The sequence below is a fragment of the Pan paniscus genome, chromosome 10 (genome assembly GCF_029289425.2).
Source record: "Pan paniscus chromosome 10, NHGRI_mPanPan1-v2.0_pri, whole genome shotgun sequence".
Classification (NCBI taxonomy): Eukaryota; Metazoa; Chordata; class Mammalia; order Primates; family Hominidae; genus Pan; species Pan paniscus.
In genome coordinates this window covers 6,671,454-6,690,872 of record NC_073259.2, presented here as the reverse complement: position 1 = coordinate 6,690,872, position 19,419 = coordinate 6,671,454, and the positions used below count along the sequence as shown (strand labels likewise).

The 19,419-nt window shown below is 39.4% G+C and overlaps 2 protein-coding genes across 23 annotated transcripts in view; one reads left to right on the top strand and one right to left on the bottom strand.

Moving 5' to 3' along the window:
- Positions 1 to 19,419, bottom strand: part of ERC1 (ELKS/RAB6-interacting/CAST family member 1) — a 535,420-nt gene that overhangs the window by 334,534 nt on the left and 181,467 nt on the right. For all 22 annotated transcript variants that reach the window (XM_055095228.2, XM_055095230.2, XM_055095233.2 and 19 more), the window contains 3 exons: positions 4,831 to 4,968; positions 3,443 to 3,583; positions 2,087 to 2,227 (listed from right to left, as the gene is read on the bottom strand). In XM_055095228.2, coding sequence (XP_054951203.1) covers positions 2,087 to 2,227; positions 3,443 to 3,583; positions 4,831 to 4,968 — 420 coding nt within the window. The remainder of the gene's footprint in view (positions 1 to 2,086; positions 2,228 to 3,442; positions 3,584 to 4,830; positions 4,969 to 19,419) is intronic.
- Positions 9,665 to 18,923, top strand: LOC103786383 (ATP synthase mitochondrial F1 complex assembly factor 1). Its single transcript, XM_024931123.4, has one exon. It carries the CDS (start codon positions 17,223 to 17,225, stop codon positions 18,207 to 18,209), a length of 987 nt encoding a protein of 328 aa, XP_024786891.3. The 5' UTR covers positions 9,665 to 17,222; the 3' UTR covers positions 18,210 to 18,923.

Here is a 19,419-nt window from a genome sequence, read left to right as displayed (position 1 = left end):
AAAGAAAAGTACAGAAAATGGTTTTAAGAGTAAGATAATCAAGGGAAACAAAATTAACGGTTAAAAAAATGGTGAAAAAAAAAACCAATAAAAAAATCAGAGTACAGAAATAAATATTTCACTCTACAAGGAAAAAAAAAAGCATTAAGCATTTTTAAAATTCTGATAACTCAAGGCTGAGCATAGTGGCCTTGCTCCCAGCAGTTTGGGAGGCCATGGCAGAAGGATCTCTTGAGGCAGGGGTTTGAGACCAGCCTAGGCAACATGGCAAGACCCCTCTATTTAAAAAAAAAACAAAAGGCCAGGTGTGGTGGCTCATGCCTGTAATCCTAGCACTTTGGAAGACTGAGGCGGGTGGATCATGAGGTCAGGAGTTTGAGACCAGCCTGGTCAAAATAGTGAAACCCCATCTCTACTAAAAATACAAAAATTAGCCGGGCGCAGCGGCATGCACCTGTAAACCCAGCTACTCTGGAGGCTGAGGCAGGAGAATCACCTGAGACCGGGAGGCGGAGGTTGCAGTGAGCCGAGGTTGTGCCACTGCACTCCAACCTGGGCGACAAGAGTGAGACTCTGTCTCAAAATTAACTTAGCCAGGTGTTGTGGCATGGGTCTGTAGTCCCAGCTCTTCAAGAGGATGAGGCAGGAAGATCACTTATACCTAGAAGTTTGAAGTCACAGTAAACTATGATTACGCCACTGCACTCCAGCCTGGACGACAGAGCAAGACCCTGTCTCTAAAAAACAAAGAAAAAAAGACCAAAAAATCTGATATCTCAAAAGTTGAGTTTCAATCCTTTCCTCAATAAATTCTGAGGATATTATCTCACGCTGAAGACATGGAATGCCAATATTCAGATACAGGATATACATTCTTAAGCTATAAATAGGTCAAAAATGACTCCAATTATCATTACCTCAAGACCAGTCATTTCCTACTCCAAACAAAACAGAGAAGAAATCTACTTTTAAAATTTCAATGATAAGCACAGGCTTTTGAAAAAATGTGAATTAGAACACTAATAATACAGTAATAGTTTCCAAGAAGAAAATACGCCAAATAGTCCTTCATGTAAATCTACACATAAGCTATAAACCAAAAAATAGACCCTAATGTAGAAGGTGAAGACAATAAAATTCTAGGCCCAATAAGTTGCTAAGAAAAATTAAAAATATAACAAATAAAAAAAACTTTCTGACAATATGTGCCCTGTCTTTAAAAAAAAAGCTAGGAAATTAACATTCTCCAAAATGAGATAAAATCTGAAACAGGATATTTAACAATTATTCTGAGTCTCAGACCTTACTACATATGTTAAATTAGAAAATATGCTCCCACTTATTGTTTTTTTTTTTTTCTTTTTTTTTTTTGTGAGATGGAGTCTTGCTCTGTCGCCCAGGCTGGAGTGCAGTGGCAGATCTTGGCTCAATGCAACCTCTGCCTCCTGGATTCAAGTGATTCTCCTGCCTCAGCCTCCTGAGTAGCTAGGATTACAGGCCTGCGCCACCAAGCCTGGCTAATTTTTTTGTGTTTTTAGTAGAGATGGGGTTTCGCCATGTTGGTCAAGCTGGTCTCGAACTCCTGACCTCGTCATCTGCCCGCCTCGGCCTCCCAAAGTGCTGGGATTACAGGCATGAGCCACCGTTTTTTCTTTTTTTAAGAGATGGGGTCTCACTCTGTGGCACAGGCTGGTGTCCAACTCCTGATCAAGTAATCCTCCCACCTCAACCTCCCAAGGAGCTGGAATTACAGGCATGAGTTACCACACCTGGCAGAAGTCTGATTCTAATGGAAGAAAAATATCAGGTAACAGAGATTTTTACACTCTGGTCTCATATTTTACCCACAAGAGAGTTGCATATTTTAATCTTTCTCTGAACTGTCAATTTTCAAAGATTTGGGGATTATCTTGAATAAAATAAAGTAGGATAAGAATGCTAAGATAATTAATTCAGATATACATGGTATTTTAAAGTTTGGCGGATTATTATTCCATTGGTAAATTATTCCATATAAACATGCTAAGGTTATCTACTATGTTCTTATTTAAGGCAAAGCAAAAAAATGTGAAATTTTTTCTTTAACCTTTTTCAATTGTGATTCCATTTTCAGACACTCCTCCTTCTTCTGCTCCAAAGCAATCTCTAGTGTCTTAAGCCGTGAGTCCTTTTTCAGTCCTGAGGATGCCAGAGAAGAAGCATGCTCTTTCAGATCCAAAAGTGAAGCCTAAAAGAAGGAACACACATCTAGAATAAATAATTTTAAAAAAAATAGAGGTTTAAATTTTTAAATTTATCATGGTAGCTGTAATTTCCTTTCTATTACCAAATGCTGACATACTCCCATTTCAAGGAAACTCATTCATGAAATATAAAACAATATTAGCTCTAGCTTTCAACTCTTAACAAATAAGATGGATTCTCAAGAAATACCCATTGAACAGTGATGTAAAGAGTTCTGTCAATACAAAATAAACCAAAGTAGATCAAGCTTTGTGAATGTAAGTAGTCAAACCTCAGTAGCTACGTTAACTTAAACAGAAAACATTTTTCGGCCAGATACCTGTAAACCCAGCATTTTGGGAGGCTGAGACAGGGGGATCACTTGAGGCCAGGAGTTCAAGACCAGCCTGGGCAACATAGCAAGACCCTGTCTTCACAAAAAAAAATTTTTTTTTAACTTAGCTGGGCATGGTAGTGCACACGTATAGTCCTAGCTACATGGAAGACTGAAATAGGAAGATCCCTTGGGCCCAGGAGTTCAAGACTGCAGTGAGCTATGATAATGCCACTGCACTCCAGCCTGGGCAACAGAGTGAGACACAGTCTCTTAAAAGAAAAAAAAAAATCACATTTTTCCCCATTAAAAGAAAAATTCTATTAGGAATTTAAACTTTCATAACATTGCCTAAAGATATTAGAAAGAAAATCCACAGAAAGATGCTAAAGCTCATGCATTATCATCATCTGATTACATAGCATGAGGCATCTTTGCTATTTAGGTCATATTAACAGGATTCTCCAAAAACAAGATCAAAGTATATTAAGTCACCTAATTTAATAGCTGTTGTGTTCTTTGATAGTTGCTATACATAAAATTTCCTCCTTTTGCATATTCCTTTTATCTATCAACTTTCTTATCTTTAGCACACTATTTCTCCAAATGTATCTGAGCTTCAGTTACTTTAGGTCTATAAAAATATTAGTAAGTAAAAAACCAACATAAAACAAAGTGAGTAATACTTAGAAAATGAATGAACCAAGCCGCTATGTCTCTGCAAAGCTTTCTGAAATATTCCTTAAGGTATTCACAAAAGCCTGCTAAAAGAATATTAAGAAAATCTTCCATCGAATACTTTTTTACATGCATTATGTAAACACCAACATACAGACACATGCAATGATTAAGCAAACAAACTAATTCCATTTTGGGGAGCTTAACCTCTTTCTCTGAAAGGTCGCCTTGCAACAGGCTGACTTTTTCCTTCAAGTCTTTAAGATCTTTTTTGTAGTTATCAATTTCCTCTTGCTTCTCTCGCTCATCTCTGTCCCTCTGCTCCTTTAAGCGTTCAATTGTCCGCTCCTGATGAGAGAGAATATATCAACATGTGAAGAAATTCCCTTTTGCACTTACATGACTGTAATTCTGCTTTTAGCAGAATTTCAAACTTCTATATTCAAAAGACAATGGTAAGTTTTTAAAGAATCCACTTTTTTTTTTTTTGAGACAGAGTTTCGCTCTTGTTGCCTAGGCTCAAGTGTAATGGCGCAATCTTGGCTCACCACAACCTCTGCCTCTCGGGTTCAAGCGATTCTCCTGCCTCAGCCTCCCAAGTAGCGTGCCACCACGCCTGGCTAATTTTGTATTTTTAGTAGAGACAGGGTTTCTCCACGTTGTTCAGGCTGGTCTTGAACTCCTGACCTCAGGTGATCCACCCGCCTCGGCCTCCCAAAGTGCTAGGACTACAGGTGTGAGCCATTGTGCCTGGCCAGAATACATTTTTTAAATAATTCATCCTTCTTATTCATCTTGCCATAACAAGGATATAGGTTTATTCATTTGAATCCCAAGGTTTCTTTTCTTATAATCTCAACTAGTATTTGATATCACTAAAGTATTCTTTTGCAATACTTCCATTTATTCAATTTCCAGGTAACTAAAAGCTTATATATACACCCTAAGGACAATAACTAACAAATATTTCTTCTCTATATATTATTCACATGTTGCTCACAAGGCAATGGAAACAACTCACAACTCACACACCAAAAAAGGGGGGAATGGGAAAGATTTTGATATATTGAGCTTAAAATATAAAGGAAGGTAAAGAAAAGAGAAATCATCAAAACTTTCTGTCAACAGATACTCAAGAAGTTTGAAAATCAGAGCAATTTGGCCAGGTGCAAGGGCTCATGCCTGTAATCCCAACACTTTGGGAGGCCGAGGTGGGTGGATCATTTGAGGTCAGGAGTTCAAAACCAGTCTGGCCAACATGGCAAAACCCCGTCTCTACAAAAAATACAAAAAATTAGTTGGGCATGGTGGCTCATGCTTGTAATCTCAGCTACTCGGGAGGCTGAGGCAGGAGAATCGCTTGAACCTGGGAGGTGGAATTTAGTGAGACAAGATCACGCCACTGCACTCCAGCCTGGGCACAGAGTGAGACTCCATCTAAAAAAAATGTTTCCCTTCACACTACGTATGTCAGCAATAGCACACAGCAGCTCTTTTCCCTTGTGCCCACAGGGATTTCTTTTGTATTCTATATCCAGTCTTAGATTAATGAGAAAGCAGAAAACGTGTGTGGAGAGTTGGGGCCAGCCACTCACTTTCTCTGCAAGGGCCTCCTCCAAAGTTGTCAAGGCAGTGTCAGTGTTGGTGGTGTCAGCCTGCAAGGATTTGACCCGTTCTTTCAAGCTGCTCATCTGCTTTTCCTTGTCTCTAAGCTGCTCTTGAAGATTTTCAATCTAAATGTACATAAATATTTAAGGGAAAAGAGAGGACATGTATAAAAAAACAATAGCACAATCAAAATCACTTCAATTTGAAAACAGATAGCTCAGGGTTGTCTGTGTGTGTGCATTCTGTAGAAATCATTTAATCCTAAGAGTTTCAGAATTACATGCAAAACCTTAAATTTGTAGGCATTTGTAGGCAAAACAAAAAAAAGTACACACACACACACACACACACACACACACACACACACACACACAAATCCCTAACAAAATAAGAAAAGTAGCTAGCAGAAAAGATCCAGTATAGAGATGGCCATGTAGAGAGGAAAGCCATGAGGACTAGGATTACTTCTAAAATGACATTGTAAATGCCAAGAGGGATTTCTTCACAAAGAATAAAGGGAGGACAGAGGATAGAGCAGCTAAACAGTGAAAAAGACAAATCAGCTATATAAAGAAAAGACTGTTCTTAAAGGCTAGTGTTAGGTTAGTTTTATACCATCTTTTATCTAAGCAGCAAACATTTTCTTAGCCATTCATTCATACATACTTATATGCATTCATTTACTTATATCATCTTTTATCTAAGCAGCAAACATTTTTGTGGCCATTCATTCATATACACTTACATGCATTCATTTACTCAAAAATGTTTGTTGAATTCTGTATTACATGCCAGACACTACGGATATGAAGAAAAATGAATAGACTCATTTTTATTCTACCATGAGATGGTAAGAAAATGCATCATTATACAGCTGAAGCCAAGCTATAAAACCTAAGGAGCACAGATTTTATTCTAGAGAGATGGAAGCCCTTAGAGATTTTTAAGCACAGAAGTGGTCTGGCCAGTTCTGTACTTTAAATAAATAACAGTACCAGTGTTGGCAGTGTCAGCATGCAAGGATCTGATCTTTCAATGAAAATTTAAGAGGACTCGCATATAGACATGGAAAACCATTAGAGTTTGTATCAGTTCAGGTAAGATGATGGGGACTCAACATACTATGAGATAACACTGTGGAAATAGCATGTTATCACTCAAGTACAGCAAGCGGCATGTTATCACTCAAGTACAAGGAGACTCAAGTACAATAAAAATTATTATTCAAGTATAATAAAAAAAATCAAGCAAACTATGAGGAAATTCTAAGGAGCTATCCTTAATAAGCTAAAGGAAAATTATAAATAAACCAACTACTCACAAAGTTTATTCATTCACTACATACACAGGAGTTCAAATTCCCACCATAGATCAGGCACTTTTCCAGTTGCTGAGGAAACAGAGTAATGAAAACAGACCAAATCCCTGCCTTCATGGAGCTTACATTCTAGTAAGGTAGACAAATGAATGATGGAGGGAGGGAATGAGTGATTGAACAAATGAATGAATCAATATAGTGTAGGGCACAGATAAGTTCTATGGAGAAAAATGAAGCAGGAGAATATAATCACCATCTCCTCGTGAGCTGATACTAGAACTACCTGATTTTTCTACGTGGTTTTCAAAATGCAAGATAAACATTATCTCCTCTAGGAACAGTCTGTTGCCCTCACCCCCAAGAGAAAAACCTGATCATCGTCTGTACCCCAGTAATGATACATATACATGTACATTTTATGTATAAATACACACTCCTCCATTCTTCCATGTATCTATATATTGATCACATATCTCCATTCCTCTATCTATCAATCATTATAGCACTGATTAGTGTATGAAACCATATGTAATTCTTTGTTTTATACATGTCTCCACAAGTAGACATGGATCCTGCCCCTCCAGCTGTTTTGTACCTTCCTATACAGTACATCTCAGATCATAGTAAACATTAATCAATAAATGAATAAAATATAAGTTTGGACTTCCATAAACTATATTCAGGGATTCACAAAAACTCCTGCCAATAATGGAATTACAAAACAATCCTGGATCCAATTGTCAGGTAGTTTCTTACATTAATAAATTTAGTACAAGCTCTTTAAGGTACCTCTCTAGAGTCAAGAAGAACTCGACAGGCAGAACAAAAAAGCTAAGAAAGAGATTTGGTAAGTTTAGAATAGGGTATGTGAATATGCTGAAGCTTACATTTTCACTTGTTAACAAAGAGATAATCATATGGGTGAACCACTGAATTGCCCAGTAAGAGATCAAAGCCTATTGTAAGAACTGAGTTCATCCAAGATGGAAAGCATTAGTCTTCCCTTGATTTAATCAGACACTACTATTGAAATCTCATACGGATCAACACTTAGGTCAACTCATAACCATTAAAGAGAATTTTGCCACTCAAAAATTCAGTACTCCATATACGGGTATACCTGGATTTCTTACGCTTTGCTTTATTGCTCTTCACAGATACGGGTTTTTTACTAACTGAAGGTTTGTGGGAACCCTGCGTCGAGCAAGTCTATCGGTGCTACTTTCCAAGAGCTTTCTAACTTGGTGTCTCTGTCACATTTTGGTAATTCCTGCAATATTTCTTTTTCACTATTATTGTATCTGTTACAGTGATCCGTGATCAGTGATCTCTGATGATACTATTGTAATTTATCTGGGGTGCCATGAACTCTGCCCGTATGAGATGGTGAACTTAAGAAATGTTGCATGTGTTCTGACTGTTCCACTGATCAATCATTCCCTCTTCTCTCTCCCTCTGTGTCAGCCTTCCTATTCCTTGAAACACAACTACATTGAAATTAGGCCAATTCATAACCCAACAATGCCCTCTAAATAGTCAGGGAGAAGGAAAAGTTGCACATCTCTCACTTTTAGTCAAAATTTAGAAATGATTAAGTCAAATGCTACATGCAGAGTTTGAAAAGTAAAAAAGATTAAGCTTAGCGAGGAAGGCATGTCAAAAGCCAAGACAGGCTGAAAGCTAGGCCTCTGGAACCAAACAGTCAAGTTACTGAAGGAAATCAAAAGTGCCACTCCAGTGAACACACAAAAAAGAGATCAACCTTATTGTTGATATGGAAAAAGTTTGCTGGTTTGGATACAGGATCAAACCAGCCACAGCATGTCTCAAGCCAAAGCCTAATCCATAACAAGGCCCTAACTCTCTTCATTTCAATGAAGATTGAGAGAGGTGAAGAAGCTAAAGGAGAAAAGTTTCAAGCTAGCAGAGGTTGGTCATGAGGTTTAAGGAAAGAAGCCGTCTCCATAATATAAAAGTGTAAAGTAAAGCAGCAAGTGCTGACGGAGAAGCTGCAGCATGTTATCCAGGTCTAGCTAAGACAATCAATGAAGATGGCTACAACAAACAATGAATTTTCAATGTATTTGATTGGTGCAAAAGTAATGGCAGTTTTGCCATTGAAGTTACTTCTGCACCAACCTAATAGATGAAACAGTCTTTTACTGGCAAAAGATGCCATCTAGAACTTTCATAGCTAGAGAGGATAAGTCAATGTCTGGCTTCAAAGCTTCAAACATTAGCCGGGTGTGGTGGTCCATGACTGTAATCCCAGCTATTCAGGAGGCTGAGACGGGAGAACTGCTTGAACCCGAAAGGCAGAGGTTGCAGTGAGCCAAGTTCATGTCACTGCACTCCAGCCTGGGCAACGAAGCGAGACTTTGTCTCAAAAAGGAAAAAAAAAGAAAAGAAAAAAAAAAAACAAAGAAAACGAAGCTTCAAAGAAGAGGATGACTCTCTTGTTAGGGGATAATGCAGCTGGTGACTGAAAGTTGAGGCCAGTGTTCATTAATCATTCTGAAAATCCTAGGGCCTGTAGAATTATGGTAAATCTACTCTGCCTATGCTTTATAAATGGAACAATGAAGCCTCTATCACAGCTCATCTGTTTACAACATGGTGTACTTGGTGTATTAAACCCACTGTGGAGACCTACTGCTCAGAAAAAAAAGATTCCTTTCAAAATATTACTGCTCACTGACAATGCATCTGGTCACCCTAGAGCTCTGATAGAGAGGTACAAGGAGATTCATGTTTTTCTTATGCCTGCTAATACAACATCCATTCTGCACCTCATGGATCAAGGAGTCATTTTGATTTCTAGTCTTACTAGTTAAGAAATACATTTTTTGTAAGGCCATAGTTGGTGATTCCTCTGATGGATCTGGGCAAAGTAAATTGAAAACTTTTTGGAAAGGATTCACCATTCCTGATGTCATTAAGAACATTTGTGATTCACAAGAGGAGGTCAAAATATCAACATTAACAGGAGATTGGGAGAAGGTGATTCCAATCCTCACGGATAACTTTGACAGGCTCAAGACTTCAGCAGAAGTAGTCACTAAAGATGTGGAAACAGCAAGAGAAACAGAATTAGAAGTGGAGCCTGACGCTGTGACTGAACTGCTGCAACTTCATGATAAAACAAACAGATGGGCCAGGCGCAGTGGCTCACACCTGTAATCCCAGCACTTTGGGAGGCCGAGGCAGGCAGATCACTTGAGGTCAGGAGTTCAAGACCAGCCTGGCCAACATGGAGAAACGCTGTCTCTACTGAAAATACAAAAAGTTAGCCAGGCATGGTGGTGGGCACCTGTAACCCCAGCTACTCGGGAGGCTCAGGCAGAAGAATCACTTGAACCCGGGAGGCAGAGGTTGCAGTGAACCAAGATCACGCCATTGCACTCCAGCCCGGGCAACAATAGCAAAACTCTGTCTCAAAAAAAACAAAAAATTGAACAGATGTGGAGCTGCTTCCTCTGAATGAGTAATAAGAGTGGGTTTTTTTTGTTTTTTTTTGAGACAGAATCTACTCTTGGTGAAGATGCTGTGAACATTGCTGAAATGACAACAAAATATGTAGAATATTGATAAACTTAGTTGATAAAGCAGTGCCAAGGGTTGAGAGGACTGACTCTAATTTTGAAAGAAATTCTACTGTGGGTAAAATGCTATCAAATAGCACTGCAGGATTCAGAGAAATCTTTTTTGAAAGGACGAGTCAATTGATGCAGCAAACTTCACTGATGTCTTACTTTAAGAAACTGCCACAGCCACCCCAACCTTCAGCAACTACCACCCTGATCAGTCAGCAGCCACCAACACAGAGGCAAGACATTCCACTAGCAAGAATATTACGAGTTGCTGAAGGCTCAGAAAATCATTAGCATATTTTGCAATAAAGTATTTTTAAATTAAATTATGTACATTTTTAGATATAATGCTATTGCATACTTAATAAACTACAATATAGTATAAACATAACTTTTTATATGCTCTGGGAAGCCAAAAAATTTGTGTGACTCGTTTTACTGTGGTGGTCTGGAACTGAATCTGCAATATCTCCGAGGTATACCTGTATATACAGAACACAATGCCTTGGTGTTTACATGTTTAACCAGCTGTGCAGGTCATTCCAGTTGCTAAAATATAGGTCTTATACAAAGAAAAGCTATGGTCATGCTGTTGATTAGACTTTCTTGTCAAGAAAGGGCAATACAAGAAACATTATTTAAAATGAAATTTCACAGAACCAACCAAGTTTTACATACAAGAAGACAGATTTGTTTTATGAGCCTACCTAATATACAAACACCCCTTACATGCATCATAAGGATAATACCCTTCTTTCTACTCCACCATCTGCATCTAGGGAGAAATTCAGGAATTAAAATGTTAACAATTTCACTTTTATACCTTATATGTAGTTAAACTATTAAAGGAATCCATTATTCTTTGCTAGTAAACACTTCTGCTGATATACTCAGGTGCAGAAGCTGCTGAAACAGGTAAAATCCCGTCAGCAAGTTCTTGGCAAGCTACTTTCTTTTTCAATTACCCACTCTAGAGAGACTGCCTGTTGAGTCGGAGTGAAAAGGGATGGCTATTCTTAGACTCTTATTTACTTCTAAAAGAGGAGAAACAAACATTTCATAGTGAAAGGATCTCACAAAATAAAAAAAGAACAGTGGACACTAAGATTACCTCCTCTGGGCAAGCTGCCATCAGCGAGGAAGACCTGAAATAGACACAGATAGGTGCAAACCAGCTGTGTAAGCACTGAACAAACCCGAAACACGCAGGGGGTGGGAGGTGGGTGTGTCGGGTGAAATTTGTGTCCATAAAAATACTTCTCTTTCCGTTTATCCAGCATCATGATGGGTAACAGCTGAGCCCCACTGAATGCAGCATCACGATGGATAACAGCTGAGCCCCCACTGAATCCAGCATCATGATGGGTAACAGCTGAGCCCCACTGAATGCAGCATCACGATGGATAACAGGTGAGTCCCATTGAATCCAGCATCATGATGGGTAACAGCTGAGCCCCACTGAATGCAGCATCACGATGGATAACAGGTGAGTCCCATTGAATCCAGCATCATGATGGGTAACAGCTGAGCCCCACTGACTGCAGCATCACGATGGATAACAGCTGAGCCCTCACTCACTGAATTCAGCATCATGATGGGTAACAGCTGAGCCCCACTGAAGGCTCCCATGACATATCCTCACTTTCGTTGTGATCAAGGACCTCAGTTTATATGTGTCACTGACCAGCTGAAGAATGAATGTTACCACATTATTCTTGTCATTATTCTCTTCTTTTTCACCAAGCTAATGTTGAGGTTATAAATGCTGTTTACTCTGATAGTCCCATATCATATTATTTCAGTATGTATTATGCCATTTTTATAAAATATTCAGCAGAGAGCCTATTCTATACTAATTCAAGTACCCATAGGATCTGAAATATAAGATTTGTAAGAAGCTTTGAACAGCCAAGAGAAAAACTGGATCCATTATGCACATACTAGAACATAAAGATAAAAATGATTGTTCAGAATCACGTTTAACACAAAAATACCCTTTTAAATATGCTCGGAATATCCAGTTTTTAAAAACTCTCCATTGTTTAGGACTATAAACCACAGAACCCCTAAAATACAATAACAAGAACGACGATTCTAACAGTGGTGGTGGGGAGGTAGATTACAGAAGCAGCCAACACTTAAAAACATGCCAGGTACTGATGCAAGGACTTTATATGTAACAATGATTTAAGCATCACTACAGGCCTATGGGAAAACTACTAGGTAGTGTAGCTCCAGAATCTACTCTTAATTACCACCCTATAAATAATATGTTCTATGGTGAAAAACTGAAAAAGTAATCACATAAAGCATCTTTCCATAAATGATTTCTTATGATTATAGTGTTTATTAATATAGTATACCATTACTACGATCATGTACTTAAAATGTACCCCCTACTGAAGCAAAGAATAAAACGAACCCCCAAAGAATGAGGTACCAAACCACTGCAAATGGAAAAGTACATCCTTCATGGATGAAACATACATCTAATCACCACACACTAAAGCTGCTGGGCAGAGCCAAAGATGCTTGACGTTAAGGATTTCAGGACCACGACGTTATTCAAATAATCTGTTTAGCCTAACTTTCAAGGTTAAAGGAAGCTAGTTTATTTACAGACAGACGGACCAAGGAGGACCTGACAATAAAACATTTAAAAGGTTTTTCTTCTGTTACATAAATTAGTTTTAAAATTGAAAATTAATAAAATACTTGTTACAGAAAAGGATACATTTTATAATCCCATGGGTTTTTTTTTGTATAAACTCTCCCTGATATAGAAAGAAATCACTACCTATTAGCATATATTCAATTTCTGTACAAGCAAAATTTTGTAGTGATCAAAGGAACTGGCATTTATTCTACACATCTGTGCCGTCAATGATAATAGAAGGGGGGTGATACCCAACAGGTTTATATATACAGTTTACTATCATATATAATTATCATTATTGAGTAGTAAACTCAAGAAATACATATTTGTTTGTTCTGTTTTTGAGACAGGGTCTTGCTCTGTCACCAAGGCTGAAGTGTGACAGTGTAATCACTGCTCACTGCATCCTTGAACTCCTGAGCAATCCTCCAGCCTCAGCCTCCGGAGTAGCTGAGACTACACATGCATGCCACCACACCCAGCCAATTTTTAATTTTTGTAGAGATGAAGTACTGCAACATTGCCCAGGCTGGTCTCAAACTCCTGGCCTCAAGTGATCCTCCCACCTTGGTCTCTCAAAGCACTGGGATTACAGATGTGAGTCACTGTACCCAGCCCAAGGAAGAAACATTTTTAAATTAACTGTTTGGAGAAAGACGACGTTATTCCTTAAAATGACCTCTGTAATCATGGTACAGTTCTGTTTACTAGGGTGGAAAGAAACAGAAATAAAATGGTTATTTTATATAGAGGCTTTCTTGTCCTCATACAATTTTTATTTTAACAAGAAAGAAAATCTGATAAAATCAGAGGAAGTCTAATGCTGACTGCAAAGCTACAGAGTGAATTCATCAAATCTGCATACTAATTCCACGTTGGCACAGATTTATTGACATCTTTTGTTTTGGCTTTTATCAGCCCTGCCCAGTTGTCAGGAGCTATCACGTTTCAGTCTGGGTGATTTATTTCCAGTCAAGTGGAACTGATTACTCTGCCTTTGAAGCCCAAATCACTGGGCAAATGCAGAAGAGACTTCCTCTAGGACACAGTTCTGAGGACAAGACAGCTCAAAACACTTCTTGCAGTCCCCTGGCTCACTTTAAATATCATTTAAGGGAAAGGAACATTTTTGAGGGTGCCTCCACAGGTCTTTTAAATAGCCATCAGCATCAAATTTATTGTATGAAGTCAGTTATTCAAAAAGGCTCTGACCTTTACTTTCTTGGTTAATAATACCTTTCAGTATTGATGGCAGAAATACAGTCTGGATGAACTGGTCATAATCAGTTGGCAAAGAGGGATCTATAGTAATTAATAGTGAATTTTTCCTTTTCAGGTTCTAAGTCCCCTGATTTCTGGTCAACAGTTTGTCCACCATCAGACACTCGGACAAAATGTACAAACAAGGCAAAACTATAATTTACCAAAAAAAAAAAAAAAAAGAATGTTTTGCCCAGACTATTGCTGACATCTAAATTTTGCTTCTCCACTTGTTTCCAGCGATGAGAAGCTGCAAGACTGACAAAACCATAAGAAACTCTAAGCAATGTTTTAAATTTAATTTGGGTTTTTAAAAGTTTTCATATCAGTATTCTTAATTACTGCTTATGGTCCTCAATAAGCCCAGCAAAGATGTCGGGTAGCAAGTAACACTTCCTTGGTTGGGTTTCCCTGTCAGTTGTGTTGTTCTCTCATAGTACAGATTATGGAGTGAATTATTGCAATGAATGACTAGTTACGTGGCATTGAGCAAATTGCTTAATCTTTCTCATCACTTTAACTGTAAAACAAAAGACTAGTAACATCTCTTTCAATTATAAAATATAACAATATTCTTCTAAGGAAGATGAGAACATTTAAAAAGTAATAAACTTCACCAGAATACTACTGTGTTTTATCTTTAAAACTGTTCAAATTTAATTATACAGGAATGGTATAGCCCTTAAGAAAATATATTTTCAGAGTCCACTGCTCCAGGTAGATTTCATTAATTGCTGGTAGGAAAGAAAGTTCCTTGACAGATTTGCTCATGGTACAGATCATGGAACTAGGGGCCTCTCGCATTAGAACAACTGGATACAATGACACAAAAGCTGGTAAGACCAAAGGTCACTGCCAGTCAAGATCTGCCTGGTAGATAATTATGGAAAATAGCTCAAACCCTTCTTTTTATATCTAGTCAGCATATATAAAAAACTGACAGACCTCCCTGTGCTAAAATTGCTCAAAAGACAAAGAGGGCACATAAATCCACAACGGTAATCCTTCTGTGGCAGTAGCAATGATGAGATTTCATGGAGGCCCTCAATTCACATCATCGATGTGAATGGCTTCCCTTGAAGTTGTTCAGTTACAGTGGCTGTCTAGGTAGCCTAGTCTCAGTTCACTACATTTTAGTGATGAGAGATCCAATATTTTTTTAAAAACTAAAGCAGGCAAAAGAGGCTTAATTTTTTTAAAAAATCCATTGTATTGTAATAATTTAAAAATTGGGAATAATTAAACACTTAACAATAAAAGGCTAGCCAAATTAAATATGGTCTATCCACTGGATGGAAAGAATATTACACCACTACAATTCATATTCTTGAGAATTAAGGATACAAAAACTTGTTTATTATACACTATTACATGAATAAGACAGGTCACCAAAAAGTATGTGTAATATTATACCAATTTCAAGTGAGGAGAAGTTTATTTTTACACAGATTTTTTCTTTTTATAGCTTTTCCATACTTTTCATATATTTAGAATGGACATCTACAATTTTAATGATAATGCCAAAACCAAATATTTTCTGAATACAGTCCAAGAAATCTTAGCAAAAGGAGATTCTCCTATCATATTCACCTGCCAACATAGAAAACCTCTAGGGGTTTCTTTGGGGCATGTAAGCAACTGTATTATTTAACCCATACCTTTCACAAGTTCATAATGTGTAACCAAACAAACCAAGCTTTCAGAGATTTGGGGAGTCTTTCTTCAAAGAAAGACTGAGAGACACAAATAAATTCAAAGAAACCAAGACTCTGAAAAACTACTTGAATATAAGGTCTGAAGGAAATATGATGAGATGTTTCACTTATTTTTAATTTAAATTCAAGTTCATCTCACTGAATTTTTATTTTCGCCAGGTCTACTTTTTTGGGTTGAAAGATGCTAACTTGTACTAATATCCTACCCTATATTCTACCCAAGACTGGGTTTCCCAGAAAGCAGACCCTGAGATAGACATTATTATGCAAGAAGTTTATTAGAGGGTGCTCTTTGGGGTCGGTGTCAGTAGATAGGAAGAGAAAAATGAGGATTGTACAGAGGGAGCAATTCAGCTGCCACGAAGTCCCAAAGGATTCTGACAACCCCACGAGGAGCTCTGAAGCTGTTGTCCCAAGTAGGGGGAAGGAATTCAAACCATGGCACCTCATAAGGATCAGTCACTGGATGTCCATGGGAGGGGGCTTGCCCTCGGGCAAGGTGGTGTCTTTAGCCAAGACAATCTCTAGGGAAAGTGGAGGGCTTTCTGTTGATAACACTTCCAGCGATCTGGGGAAATAAGTCCTTCAACAATCAGGAGAGACCTAGGTTGCATCGATCATCGCAGCATCCACCATACCCAACAGCTACACTCTTTCTAGTTAAATTATAATTAACATGAAATTGTAGTTGCCATGAATTTCTGTTGTATTTGAACCATACACATATTTTATGATTTTGTAAAACCTAGAAACCAGTGTATATCACCAACTTGGTTGTTCCATAGATGGTGAGTGTTTTTATTTATTTTTTTCTTCACCATGTCATGGTGAAAGGTGGGTGTTTTTAATCAGAAGTTCATGGATAAACTTTAAGGTGTATATTATATCTCAGTTCACACAAATGAACTATGCACACTTTTACCTGGAGAAAGCCCATAGCTTTCATCAGACTGTCAAAAGCATAAGAGAAGTTACAAATTATTAATCGGTGGCATTCTTTTCAAGAATCCAGAATGTTGTTTAAAATGACCTGTCACAGCCGGCACGATGGCTCACGCCTGTAATCTCAGCACTTTGGGGGGCCGAGGCGGGCAGATCATCTGAGGTTAGGAGTTCAAGACCAGCCTGACCAACATGGCAAAACCCCATCTCTACTAAAAATACAAAAAAATTAGCCGGGTGTGGTGGTGGGCACCTGTAATCCCAGCTACTCGGGAGGCTGAGGCAGGAGAATTGCTTGAACCTGGGAGGCGACGGTTGCAGTGAGCTAAGATTGCGCCATTGCACTCCAGCCTAGGCGACAAAAGCAAGACTCCTCCTCCAAAAAAAAAAAAAAAAAAAAAGACCAGTCACTTCATTTAAAGTTGTTTGCTTAGCTGCTTTATAAAAGTGCCAAATTTGGCCAGTGCAGTGGCTCACACCTGTAATCCCAGCACTTCATGAGGCTGAGTCGGGTAGATCACTTGATCCCAGGAGTTTGAGACTAGCCTAAGCAACATAGCGAAACCCATCTCTACTACAAAAAGTATTAACAATCAGCCAGGCATGGCGGTGTACAACTGTAGTCTTAGTTCCTTGCAGCACTGAGGTAGGAGGATCACCTGAGCCCAGGAAGTTGAGGCTGCAGTGAGCCATGATCGCACCACTACACGGCAGCCTGGGTGACAGAATGAGACCCTGTCTCAAAAAAAATAAAAATACCAAATGTGCTGTGTATAAGGCAGAGTTCAGCCTGAATGAGATGCAATGAAACAAATCCAAATGTCAGTTTCTTACCTATATGCACTGTATATAAGAAGCCCAGGACGCGCCTGAGGAGGAGGAGGAGGCGGGGGCGGCCATGGCTGCTGTGGTGGTGGCGGCTGCGGGTGGCGCGGGACCGGCGGTCCTGCAGGTGGCCGGTCTCTACCGGGGCCTGTGCGCGGTGCGCAGCCGCGCCCTGGGCCTGGGGCTCGTGTCACCCGCGCAGCTGCGCGTCTTCCCAGTGCGCCCCAGCTCGGGCCGGCCCGAGGGGGGCGCCGACGGCAGCGGGGTCGGGGCCGAGGCCGAGCTCCAGGCCAACCCTTTCTACGACCGCTACCGCGACAAGATCCAGCAGCTGCGCAGGTCAGACCCAGCTGCTTTTGAGTCCCGCCTGGAGAAACGCAGTGAATTTCGGAAGCAGCCAGTGGGGCATTCCAGGCAAGGTGATTTTATCAAATGTGTGGAACAGAAGACAAATGCCTTGGGGAAACAGTCTGTGAACAGAGGATTCACTAAGGACAAGACTCTCAGTTCAATCTTTAACATTGAGATGGTAAAAGAAAAAACTGCAGAAGAAATAAAACAGATTTGGCAGCAATATTTTGCAGCAAAAGATACAGTCTACGCAGTTATTCCTGCAGAAAAGTTTGATTTGATCTGGAACCGGGCTCAGTCCTGTCCAACATTTCTATGTGCTCTGCCAAGAAGGGAAGGTTATGAGTTTTTTGTAGGACAATGGACAGGTACTGAAATCCACTTCACTGCACTTATAAATATTCAGACCCGAGGGGAAGCTGCAGCCAGCCAGCTGATTTTATATCACTATCCTGAACTTAAGGAAGAAAAGGGCATAGTGCTGATGACTGCAGAAATGGATTCCACATTTCTGAATGTTGCTGAGGCACAGTGCATTGCCAACCAAGTTCAGCTCTTCTACGCTACTGATCGGAAAGAGACCTACGGGTTAGAGGAGACCTTTAACCTCAGACCAAATGAGTTCAAATATATGTCTATCATCGCTGAATTGGAGCAAAGCGGACTTGGAGCAGAACTGAAATGTGCCCAGAACCAAAATAAGACTTAGAACTGTACAGGTTGGCCCTTCACCTAGTTGACTCAGCCCTCGATAGTCTAGAGCCCACCCCCTCCTCAGGAACTCAAGAGCTCAGCATTTATAATGAGCAGTTGGTAATGAGTTGCCCTATGTGCTTGTCGCAAGCAGTCACAGAGATGAGCCCTATTACTTGATATTCAGGAACAAAGGTACCTGAACATTCTGATAATTATCTCAGCATACTTGAGGTTTCCTTTTTTAAGTGTTCAAGGTTATAACAAGAGACAGCCAAGGACCTACAAGACAGTTGACTTGATTTTGCACAGTGTAACAGCACAGTTGCATTCTGGCCACTTTGACCTTATAGCTCCCAAATGATGAGTTTGTCATCTTTATGAACTCATGACAGGATAATAAGCTTGAAGACCTGCTGTAGTTAGATATGGGCTTTAATGCTTCCCATGCACCAGTCAGCTGAACAAAAGCATAAGCCAAACATCCTGTTTAAACTGTAGAATAACCAGATATTCCCATCAGGTTAAAGACTTCATCTAGATGATGCCCCCCAGAGATGCCTTTAGTGTAAGTAGCTGGCTTGGGGTATCAGCAAATTTCAGGTATAGTTAGATAAACAGGTACAGGGCCTGCATACTATTAAACCATAGTTTGTGGCACCCGCTTTTCTAACTCCACCTGTTAGAAGCTATGTGTTTGAAGGAATGAATCAGTGCAGTATAAATAAAATTCTTTTGTAAGGAGAAAAAAAAAAAAAAAAAAAAAGCCCAAAGGCTGACAGGGCGTGGTGACTCACGCCTGCAATCCCAGCACTTGGGGTGGCCAAGGTGGGTGGATCACAAGGTCAAGAGATCGAGAACATCCTGGCCAACATGGTGAAACCCTGTCTGTAGTAAAAATAAAAAATTAGCAGGGTGTGGTGGCACGCGCCTGTAGTCCCGGGTACTAAGGAGGCTGACGCAGGAGAACTGCTGGAACCCAGGAGGCGGAGGTTGCAGTGAGCTGAGATCATGCCACTGCACTCCAGCCTGGGCAACAGAGCGAGACTCCATCTCGAAAAAAAAAAAGAAAAGAAAAGAAAAAAGAAGCCCAAAGATCTTATAGAATTTTGCAAATTTTTCTCTGTAAAATTACATGATTTTTCTAATCTGAAAAACTCCTTTAGGAAAAAAAATCATTAGGAGAAAAAATTGAGGAAGTCTGACAATTACAGGAAGATAAAAGA